General features: G+C 36.4%; 1 protein-coding gene across 4 annotated transcripts in view; it reads left to right on the top strand.

Annotated features, from left to right (window-relative positions):
- The window catches only part of LOC108725735 (sphingomyelin phosphodiesterase), a 45,550-nt gene that overhangs the window by 21,397 nt on the left and 11,468 nt on the right, over positions 1 to 12,685 (top strand). For all 4 annotated transcript variants that reach the window (XM_018452933.1, XM_018452936.1, XM_018452935.1 and 1 more), the window contains exons 3-6: positions 3,120 to 3,328; positions 4,270 to 4,566; positions 5,666 to 6,058; positions 9,431 to 9,603. In XM_018452933.1, the coding sequence (XP_018308435.1) occupies positions 3,120 to 3,328; positions 4,270 to 4,566; positions 5,666 to 6,058; positions 9,431 to 9,603 (1,072 nt within the window). The remainder of the gene's footprint in view (positions 1 to 3,119; positions 3,329 to 4,269; positions 4,567 to 5,665; positions 6,059 to 9,430; positions 9,604 to 12,685) is intronic.

The following is a 12,685-nucleotide window of genomic DNA, read 5'->3' on the forward strand; positions in this document are numbered from 1 at the left end:
TTGTATTGCTGCAAGAGGTGCACATTTCGAACAAAATCTTCATTAAAAAGTTTATAAATAAAATAATTAAAATAATAAATTAAATATATTTTTTTCTTTTTTCGTGATTTCCTGCGAAACAAAGCAAAAAGGAGCATATGTCTATAGGACTTTTTTTCTTAGTTTTTTACTCCTCTACACGCTCCCGAAGTTTTGCCATTTAATTTGGTAATTGTAGTGCTATCTTTATTATTTATTTTAATGATATTATTATGCCCGTGCCGTTTCGGTCTGAGGCGAGTCTTCGGTTGTCAAGAAAGAGGACAGTCGAATGAGTTTTGGAGTCGAGCTGTCAAGTGTCATCCCGTCGGGATCGTGCTTTCTCTGTGCTCCATTGCTGTTGTTATCCGCGACTGTTACTATTTTGTACCATAATTCAGTGGTTAACTCATTAAAGAGTTCTTTGATAAAACGAACGTTGTTGATGTTATACTTATTATATCGGGGCACCAGGCGTTATAACCCTTCATCATAGAAAGTTACCGCCTGTGAGGCAAACCACATGGTAACAGCTTCTTTGACTTCATCGTCATCGTGGAATGGCCAGCCAGCAAAAGAGAATTTCAAATTAATTTTCTCTTCAACTGCACGCATCAAATCATTAACCAGAGACGATTGTCCATTCCGTTCATTGTCGTGCACATTTTCGCGTCCCTCATTGAAAAGTCACACCCATTTCCGTATCATCGAATCATTCATGTTTTCCATATATTTCACAAATTTGAATTTCAACCGCATTAATGTTCCTCACATTTAAGAAACGGATCACCCTATTTCACAAACGGGACAGACGTCGCGATTTGTTGAAACATTATAAACACCCACTACAATGCGTATGCACTGAACCAGTAATTGAAAATAGCGTCAATCGAATCAACAAACTCGGCACGCATGCGCATCGCGACCGCACCGCTGCAGTGGCAAAATTTAAAACGGAACTTACTTTCTGGATGGCTCTCGTATAAAAAATTTGATATCAACAACTGACGCCAAGTTAAATTAAAATTAAAACCCAAGGTTACTATCTTTATTATTTACTTTAATGATATGTATCATTTGTATACAGTGGCGTGCAAAAATTTTCAGCCATCAGTGACATTTTGTACTCTAATATGTATATAAAAAAAAATTGATAAAATTTTAATCATTATCAGGTGTTACTGGTGTTAGTGCAAGATTTCGTTACCCACATCTTGTACTAACATAATTATATACCCGATACATAATATCTACCCGATAATTATTAAAATTTTATCAGACTTCTTTTAATAAATTAGAATACACAAAGTGTCACTGGCCAGAAACTTTTGCACACTATTGTATAAGATTTAATATCAATAATTGGCGCCAAGTTAAATCAATCACTCTTTTCCAATGTAAGAAATCATTCGACAAGACGAGGCGGGAGTACGAAATTTTGAAGTGTAAACGTATTCATGCGTCGATCCTAACACACACGCACACACACAAATAGATACATATATGCACGTACGCATATGATGTGCAAAATCCTAGCAGTAACCTTTTCTTGGTGCGCATCGGTTAATGCTAATGTTGGAGGTAATTAAATAAAAATGCATAGATAACTTTGATACGCCGTATCTCCTCAACAAAAAATCGTATAAAGTTTTATTTTTTTTTAATTTGCAAGGAAAAGTTCGTATTTTACGATGAATATCACATATTTGTGAAAAAAATTCATTGCACCCCATAGAGTGCGTCAAATTATGCAATTTTTTGGAGTCGTAACACACAGCCTTACTTTTTAGAAAAGATAATGCGCAGAAGTAAAGATGAAATTAAAATTTATCGAAAGCTTCTTAAAGTACAAACTTTACTATTAAGAATAAAAAAAACTTTTAAATACGAGACCATTTTTCATGGAGTTATGCTTGCTTGAAGTTATGCAAAATTTTGGTATAAATTTATATTGCGATAATCTTGTTGACGAGTGTACTTACATATAGAAATATGTAAAAAAGACGTGTATATTACATTGCAATAATATAATATTGATATATTTTTGATATAGAAATAATATATTTAAAGTTGCTGAGATAGAGCCATACCAGTATGTTATATTTATCGTTACATATAATATTACATGTAACATTCCTGATACTCGTATAATATTACATACATCTAATTGTACTAGTAAGTTACATGTATGGTTTACTAGGTACATACAAATAATTTGTCGAAAATGACTGTCGATACAAGCAAGCAGAAATAAAGCATTTGCTTCGGTTTCGATTATTCGATAGATATATTAATTATCTAATATATTACGCTTTAAACAAACTACATACATATGAAAGTTGTGTTCATAACGTTCTGTTTTTACCGAGCAACAGATTTTTATAGATTATTTATTTTATTTGTTTTTATTGTTATAAACAAAAATTTTTTAAATGATAACAAGAATCTAAAATTTTTGTATTATATAAATACTTTAAGTATTAAAAATGACTTATGCAAAGTTTTTTTTAAGATTCACCAATTAGTTTATAACAATTAGTTTATATAACATACATATATTATAAATATTTTGTTTACTTATTGAACAACTAATGTCTGCATCTCAATGTAACTTTACATAAATATTCTTGAATTCATAAAAAACTTATATAAAAAATTGAGATTTTTATCATTATCTTATAATATCTACATTTCTATATACAGGGTGTTTCCAAATTAAATGGCAAAACTTCGGGAGCGTGTAGAGGAGTAAAAAACTAAGAAAAAAAGTCCTATAGATATATGCTTCTTTTTGCTTTGTTTCGCAGGAAATCACGAAAAAAGAAAAAAATATATTTAATTTATTATATATTAGAGGAACTTAGAATACAATTTAGAAAATATTACTTTTTATTGAAATAATTTGTGATCCAGATAGTAAACCGTCTCTAATTTTTTTGTATTACTTTTAAATGCAATTTAGTAAATGCAATTTAGTAAATGCAATTTAGTAAATGCAATTTAAATGCAATCTGTAATTTTTTCAAATAATTTTTAACATGCTGCATTTGCCTTACAACTTCCTTAATTAAACAACCGCTTTTTTCTTCCGATTTTCGCAGGAAATCCCATTTGCTACAGAACGAAACGGGAAGTGGAGATAGCATCGACCAACTGGACCGCGCTAGCCGACGAATGGATCGCAGCGAAAGCCAGAGCTGCCGAGAAGATGGATGTCGCTTTACTGCCGTTCATTGAGAGATTCCGAGAACTACCGCCTACGGCGGAAACCTTTATCGTTAATGGCACGAGCCCGGAACAGTTGGAACGGGTAAGGGAATTTCTTTCATTCATGCACAGCTATTAATGCACAGCTATTCCATGCACACATGTATATTCTATCACAATAATCTCGCGAAAACGCTGCAGTTTGTCCGAAAGTGTCATTTGCATTCTTACGATTACATTTCATAGATCTCGCTTCTTTCTCAACTCTTTTTTCTCCTTTTTCTTGTCTTTCTGCTTTTCGTCTGACATTCGACGGGAGATACGACAATGTCGTCGCGACTTCTACTTCAGTGCCAAAATACTTTCACTAAAGCGATCTCCGACAAATACCATGGCGAAGGCAAGTAGGTATGTGTCTTCTATTCTTCCTATTCGCGCGTATGTCACGCATACAGTGCGTAAAACAGTGTCAATGACTTTCACTCGTGAAAGTTGCGCGCGATCATTGATACCATTCGTCATTGCTTCCGTAAAAGAAAATGACTGAGTTTAGAAAATGCAATTTTGCAATTGCTGTAAGATTCTTTAATATGATGGTTCTTGCCCTTAGTTCCTCATGGATCTATAAATGTATAAACCAATCATATTAAAGAAAACAGTTGCGAAACTGCTTTTTCGTAGCCAATGCCGGCAGGCATTTATACGCGAACTTGAAAGAGGTGCACGCTCGCAATTATCTTAAGATTACGATCGCGTCATGCGATCGACGCGACGGCACGTAAGAATTAAGCGACGTGGGGAGACTTGTTTTAATTCGATCTACTCTACGTTATGAAATCCCTGGTGGAAATCTCCTCATGATGGGAAGATTTAAAACGGATATATACCCATTTTAGATGGGTATATACCCTTCTAAAATGGACATATACCCATGGGTCATGGGCATTTTTGGAACTACCTATGAGGAGATTTCCACTAGGGACGATATAACACTGTGAAGCATGATGATTAATTTTCAACTCGTATCCATACATTTGATTACAGTTGAATTATTCGCGGATGTTATGGGATATGGAAACAGTCCAACCGAACGGACACCTATCTGGATTTGTGGACAAAGCTCTTAAGCTACTAGACCTAAGACAAGTGATGATGGAGGTCGAAACCTCTGTGATGTCCAAGGTCTCTTGTACTGCTTGTAAAGTCGGCGCTGGTTTACTGCAGCACTACATAAAGAACGGCAAGACTGACGAGGAGATCATGGCTAGCATTTATCAGTTCTGCGTATCGCTCAACATACAGAGCCCTCGAGTTTGTCACGGAGTGACCATGCTCTTTGGGGTAAAGTCTGAATATACAAATATAGGGTGAGGCATTGTAACTAACTTATACATGTTGAAAAACTTAAATTGTAAGTTGTACGAAAAATTGTTATATAAAAAAGTTGCATGAATTCGAAGAGATCATTACATACTGTATAAACTATACCGATTCTAATCCACATACAGCAACTAGCAGGTGACGCTCGTGTCACATGAGTCTTGAAGTCACTAGAAAGTAGCGCAATTGATTTCAGAAAGTTACGTCAAAATGGCCGAAATGCACATAGTACACGATTATAAGCATGGTCGTTGGTGGTTCATCTTTTAAACTGTACTTACATGTCCCTTCGTGCACTTTCATGCACTAAACTTCTACACCAAATAAATCCGTATTGAACTAAAGAACACATAAATTAAGCATTCGTGCATATTCTTTTGGTCATGAATAAACTAATTACAATTAAAAAACATTGATTTACATACTTTGTCCCAATCTCCCCTATGTGTTTTTTTACACCAATTTATTTACCTTATTATTTTGTGCATAAAAATAATAATGATAATTATAAAAAAATTAATAGTTTACGAGATATTTAATATTTTATGTCAATGTGTGCCAGACAAAATAACTAAAAACTATTCATTTTTCGACATCTATACTTTAATACTTTTATACGTAGAATAATTGAAAGAATTATAGGTCTGTTTTTTTATTGCTGCACTCTGAACCGGTGCAATAAGTTGAAATGAAACAATCGTATAATATATTTGTTTCACTTCAGTTTATTGCACTGTGTGTACTAGGTCAGAAAGTGCAGCAATAAAAAACAGACCTTATATTACGTAAAAAAAATTATATCATTCCATTTCAAAAAACTAGGTTAACCTCGAAATTTTTTAAACACCTTCACTTACAAAAAAATTTATACACTATGTAATGACCGCCTCGAAGTCATGCAACTTTTGTATATAACAATTTTTCGTACAACTTATAATTTAAAAGTTCTTCGAGATGTGCAAATTAGTGACCCATCTTGTACTCACTTCTATACTATTGTTACAGTGTATATGTTTTTATATAAGTAACGAAGATTAAAAGTAACAAATTTTTGTCATAGGGAGAGGTGATTTATGTCCTGAAACAGGTGAACATGGGTCCGGCGCAGATCTGCAGCTTCGTGATCGGCGATGCGTGCGATGATACGTTTAATCCATTGCATGAATGGGAGGTGGCCTTTCCACCGGTCAAAAAGCCGCCGATCAATCCGCCGATCCCGCCACAGGAAGGCGCGCCGACGTTCAAGGTCCTGCACATTTCTGACACGCACTACGATCCGTATTACCAGGAGGGTGCGAATGCAGAGTGCAACGAGCCACTCTGTTGTCGGCTAACAAACGGCGCTCCGTTGACCGCCTTTGCCGCTGCTGGACGATGGGGCGACTATAGAAAATGCGATACGCCGAAGAGAACGATCGATCATATGCTCAAGCACATCGCCGACACACATTCGGTGAGTAGCACATGCGAACGATTAAAGCCTATTTTATAGGTTTATTCGCGTTGTACGCTCCAACTTCAATATGCTCCTACCATAGCTCCTACTCACTTTAATGTACGTGAGTGAATAGAAACTGATAGGAGCATGTTGGAGCATGCGACGCGAACAAACCTTATAATTGTGTAAGCGTAATTGTAAGTGGTCGTAGTTGTAAGAATTGATCAATCACAATCAAATGTATGGTACGTGCACTATAGGTTTTCAGCACTGGCACTGAATATAAGAACGCACTAACGCAGGCATAGTATATCTAGGCGTTCGTATATTACGCCAGTTGACTGCCATTACTGAAAATCTATAGTCCCCGTTACGTATGCCCTATTGTACTGACAACGTGACAATTGGTAGTAATATACGAACACGGCCTTAGATCGCGAGCGTTTGAGGAGTGAGAGTAAAGCTCACGTAGAAAAGGACACATTGATTGATTTTTATGTTCTGCGTTCTCTCTCGTTTGGGTATTCCGTTTAACGCTTACAGCTCTTGTAAGCATATTTAGTTTGTTCTTGTTTAATATTTGACAGACAACGAGGATAAACTATTGCTTGCAGCGTGTAAACGTGAAAACAATACGTACCCAAAGTGTCTTGAAAGTTTGAGAAAGGGAATCGAAAAAAATTCCTCGTTCGCCCTTTGATACATTTATTTGTCTCTCAGAAGTACACTTTATATGCATGTGCGAACGAAAGAGAACGCAGAGCACCAAAATCAATGCATCCGTTTCTACTTTACCCCCACTTCTCAAATTTCGGCGAATGCTTGATTTAAATATACTATAGGTTCGCGTCGCATGCTTTAACATACTCTAACATGCTCGAAAGCTCTGTGTCTACGGTGCTGAGTCTCGTGAGAGACCACTCGAGCGAGTCGGACGTGTGTCTCGTCTCGTTTCGGGTGTTGCGACATCTCGATTACATTTTTGAAAAGTCAACTTTAACACTTGATATCTCGGTTCGCGGGGCAGAGCGATGCTTTTTTTGCCAGATTCTTTCGTTTCATGCAAAAACGCGTTGAATAAGCCCAATTTCATTGATTTTTGAGATTGGGAGGGGAAGGGATTAAACTGAATAATTGCTCCCATTTTTTATCTCAAGCCTTTTTTCCCTTCTTTTCAACACCGTTTTATCAACAATCGTTTTTTTTTTCATTTGTTTCTTATCTCTTTCGAAGTTCGTCAACTTTTATCTCGGGCTATGAAAAACGAAAAACTAAGTAAGAGGTAAAAAAAAAAACAAGAAACAAGAAAATAGAAAGTGGTAAAAAAATAAGAAACAGGAAACAAAGAGCACATTGTAGATTAGATTTAAAAGTTGACAAACTTCTGAAGAGACAAGAAACACGATTGTCGATAAAACAATACGAGGTAAAAAGGTAAGAGACAAAAACAAGAAATAGGAAACAAAAAACATATAGATTATTCGATGACGACGATGAAAAGGAAGAGACGTTTATCATTCTAGAGCAAACCTCGCTGCTCGAAAAGAATTTTTAGCAATATTTCGACCAATAATAGTCAATGAAAAAGTAACTGATTTATTGATTATGATATAGTGTCAAATTAACTTGTTTATTTTCAAATTAATTGACTAATAACACAGGTCCACAAAAAAAAGTATCCTGTACTGGGGTGGAGACCCCAGCTATTCTTATGTATTTTGAGTTGAATGACGCTGAATACGAATCTGACATACAAATAGAACCATCCAGGGCAAATTTTCAATCTAGAGCAAAAAAATGGGTCAAAAACTTTGAAATCTGCTTTTATTGATATATTCTAAGACCATTGGCAAAAACTTGTGATTAAACCTAGACCATATGTTTCCCGGTATTGAAAGAAGAGTATTCGAATATAGAAATGGTTTTGAAAAAATTTAAGTATGAGGAACATAAATGGCAAATTTGCGGAGATCTCAAAATATTGTCTATGATTCTAGGACAACAATCGGGCCTTACCAAATATCCGTGTTTTCTATGTCAGTGGGATAGTAAAGACCGGGAAAATCATTATATAAAAAAGAAAAGTGGCCAACAAGATCATCATTAGAACCTGATTCGATGAACATTAAAAACCAACCATTGGTTGAGCCTTCAAAAATTCTTCTCCCTCCTCTTTACATTAAACTAGGCTTGATGAAACAATTCGTCAAAGCTCTTGACAGTGCTTTGAATATTTGAGATAAACGTTCAGCCAAGTGTCTGAAGCTAAGTTCAAAGAAGGAATTTTCGACGGACCACAAATTCATCCACCGTTGAAAGATGAATCTTATGTTACTAAAATGATTGACATCGAGAAGGCAGCATGGGTTAGCTTCAGAGAAGTTGTAAACAAATTTTTAGGTAATAAGAAAAGCGAAAACTACAAAAACATCGCGCTAATATCCTAGAAAATTTCCGCAAATTAGGCTGTCTCATGAATCTGAAAATACATTTCTTCCATTCACACCTTGGTTACTTTCCTGAAAACCTTGGGGACTTCAGTGAAGAGCAAGGTGAACGATTCCACCAAGACATAAAAGAAATGGAAAGACGGTATCAAGGAAGATGAGACATCAATATGATGACTGACTTTTGTTGGACATTGACGAGAGAAATGCCAGCGAAAAGAAACAAGCGCAAGAGGAATCCATCACACAGGTCATTTGAAGACAAAAAAGTGCGGAAGCGCGCACGAACATAAATCGATCTTTTTTTTTTAGATATTCACAGGTACAATGGTACAGATGTGATGTACCGTTGTACGGCCAGTTATTGTGTCTGATGGCTGCTTGCCTAAAAGTTTGTCTGTAGTATAACTCCTCGGGAATTATTGGGTTTAATCTGTGTCTATAATGTGAAGCACTCAGAGTTCATCGTTAGAAGTTATGCAAGAGGTGTAGAGGACGTAGATACGGCTGAAAAGTATTTCTCAACTCGGGAAACATATGGTCTAGGTTTAATCACAAGTTTTTGCCAATGGTATAGAATATATCAATAGAATATATTAAAATATATCAATAAAAGCAGATTTCGAGGTTTTTTACTCATTTTTTTTGCTCTAGATTGCTTTAGATTTGCGCTAGATTGAAGATTTGCCCTGTATGGTCCTATTTTTATGTCAGATTCGTATTCAACGACTCAAAATACATAAGAATAGTTGGGTCTCCACCCCAGTACGAGATACTTTTTTTGTGGGCCTGTGTAATTATTTCTTGTGCATAAAAGAAGAAATTTCAATCATCTCTGGACTACCTTCATAGATTTTTCGATTGTCCTTAATTGTTTGATTTCTCCGTTTCATAATGAGAAATAGAGAAAATCTCTCTTTATCGTTTAAAAAATTTCCAGGACATTGATTATATTTTGTGGACCGGGGATTTGCCTGCTCATGATATCTGGAACCAAACGCGAGAAGAAAATCTAAAAATCTTGCATGATACGGTTGCGCAGATGGTTAAGATGTTTCCCGGAATACCAATTTTTCCGGCTTTAGGAAATCACGAGAGCGCACCGGTTAACAGGTACATCCGTAACATGCATATATACAGGGTGAATCTTAATGGCTATACCAACGTTTTACCATAGGAGATAAATATTTCACTCACTTAAGACCATAGCACATGAAAAACGTAAAACTTAAGCAGTAAAGTGGCGTCTACATGAGACTAGGTCCACAACCTTGCTTTAAGAAGCCTTAAGTCATAAGTCGAAAGAGACTAAGTAACAATAATGACCATTCTACAATAAGCCATTAGTCATAAATCAGAAGTTAGAAGCTGGAAATTGATGACTGTGATTGGTCAATTTCCAGCTTCTAACTTCTGATTTATGATTAATGTCTTATTGTAGAATGTGTGTAATTTCTGTCTTTAAACTGTTTTTGTGCAGTCTTTAGGCTTTAACCGTTAAGGTCCATCTACAATAAAGAGTTTTAGGCCGTAACAGTAGTCGTAAGAGACGTATTTCCGATTTAGTAGGTCGCAACTGTAGTCGTAAACTAAATGAACCATTTCCATTTCGGTACTGCCTACAGCTTACGAGTCGTAAGCCGTAAGTACGTAAGTTACGACAAGCGTCTTGCGTCATTTTGAGGCTATGTTTGACGACGATTTTCAGTATTATCAGTGAATTTATAACTGTTGCAACTGCTGAGAAAACTCGATCACTATTTTGCATGTAACCTCAAACATGTATTTTCTGATTGACTTTATGTCGTAGCTGCCGCTACATCATCTTTATTGTAGATTATGTAGATAGACAGACATGGTTGTAGAAATTGTGCTAGTGCTTGCGTCTTACTACATTACTGCCTATTGCTAATTGTATTGTAGCTGGACCTTTAGACTTAAGCGAATTGAGCAAATCTAGAATTAGGGCCATGGTACACAAAAAAACTTAAGCAGTAAAATGTAAGCAGTAAGCGAATTGACCAATCACAGTAGAGTCCATAAGGCCATAACATAAGCAGTAGCGAATCCAACATGTTGATTTCCTTACTGGTTACGTCTTACTGCCTTAAGTTTTTTGTGTGCCAGGGCCCTAATTCTTACGGCCTAAAAGCATAAGTTCTGTGGTCAATATATCGTCACTTACAACTTAAAGCTTACGGCTTATAGCCTCTTAAAGCAAGGTTATAGACCTAGTCTTAGGCTAAAGCGGGGAGCACAGACTTTTGCATAACGCATAACATGTAATGCATAAGAAATTCAATCAATCAGAATTCTTTATTTCATGGAAAGGAAGGAAACGGAGGGCTTTGATTGATACATTTTCTTATGCATTACGTGTTATGCGTTATGCAAGAGTCTGTGCTCCCCGCTTAAGGGTTTAAGGGCTGCTGCAGACAAAATTCCGTAACAGTATGCATAAGGTGTAAACTTAAGTCGATGAGCTAATCAAGATATTGCTTTAGATCTACGTAATCTAACGGAAATAGAAATAACAGTAAACTTGTCTATAAAACAAATTTTCCGGTTGAAACTCGCCTTATGGATAAGTTTACTGTTATTTCTATTTCCGTCAAATTACATTAATCTAAAGCAGTATCCTGATTGGCTTAAGTTTTCGCCTTACGCCTTACTGTTAATTAAACGGAATTTTGTCTGTGGGGGCCCTAAGCACAAAGTGACCGTAATGCGTGATCTACAATGGCAGTATCAGTAATGGATAAGGCTGTAAGAGTAAGAAATTGACCAATCACAGTCGATTATTCTTCTTACATTTAACTGTAATTGGTCAATTTGTTACTCTTACAGTCTCATCCACTACTGCTACTGCCATTGTAGACCATGCATAAAGGTCCAGCTACAATACAATTAGCAGTAGGCAGTAATGTAGTAGGACGCAAGCAGTAGCACAATTTCTATAATCACGTCTGTCTACAATGGCTAAGTTTCCATCGAGGGTTAGAGTTGGGTCAGAGTACAAGAACTGACCAACCACAGTCAAGCATTCCCCTGTCATTCGACTATGACAGGGGAATACTCGACTGTGATTGGTCAGTTCTTGTACTCTGATCCAACTTTAACCCTCGGTGGAAACTTAGCCAATGAAGACGACGTAGCGACAGCTACGACATAAAGTCAATCAGAAAATACATCTTTGAGGTTACATGCAAAATAGTGATCGAGTTTTCTCAGCAGTTGCAACAGTTATAAATTCACTGATAATACTGAAAATCGTCGTCAAACATAGCCTCAAAATGACGCAAGACGCTTGTCGTAACTTACGTACTTACGGCTTACGACTCGTAAGCTGTAGGCAGTACCGAAATGGAAATGGTTCATTTCGCTTACGACTACAGTTGCAACCTACTAAACCGGAAGTACGTCTCTTACGACTACCGTTACGGCCTAAAACTCTCCATTATAGTTGGACCTTAAAGCCCGATCTACAATTGCGTAAACGTAGTTGTAAATGATTGTGAAATGTTGTAAAGCCCATTCTACAATTACGTAAGCGTAGTTGTAAATGGTTGTAGTTGTAAGAATTGACTAATCACAGTCGAATATTCTCCTCATATTTGACTGTGATAGGTTAATTCTTACAACTACAACCACTTATGCGTGGTCTACAATGGGCAGTAGCAGTAGTGGATTAAGGAGTAGACGCAGAAATCAACCAATCATAATCGAATGTGAGAAAGATAATCAACTATGATTAGTCGATTTCTGCACCTACTCCTTAATTCACTACTGCTACTGCCTATTGTAGACCACGCATTACAACTACGCTTACGCAATTGTAGAATTCGCTTAAAGCGAAGTTTTAACCTGCTACTCCCGGTTGTAAAGTGTGTTGTGAGGGCCCGTCTACAATACACGTAGTAAGCTTAGTTTAAGCAGTAAGAGTAAGAAATTGACCAATCACAGTCGATTGTGAAAAGAATAATCGACTGTGATTGATTTTTTACTCTTACTTCTTAAATCAAGCTTACTTCGCATATTGTAGACGACGCCTGAAAGATGATTCAACTTTATCTTTCACAACTGCGTAAAACGTAAGAGTGAATCAATCAGAGTGCTGTCACGTGTATACACTAGCTGCGTTCAGCAGACTCAACAGTTTTGCAACCGTTTTATGATTGTCTGCTGAGATAGGACC

Source organism: Mycetomoellerius zeteki, unplaced genomic scaffold (genome assembly GCF_001594055.1).
Source record: "Mycetomoellerius zeteki isolate Tzet28-1 unplaced genomic scaffold, Tzet1.0 scaffold358, whole genome shotgun sequence".
Taxonomy (NCBI): Eukaryota; Metazoa; Arthropoda; class Insecta; order Hymenoptera; family Formicidae; genus Mycetomoellerius; species Mycetomoellerius zeteki.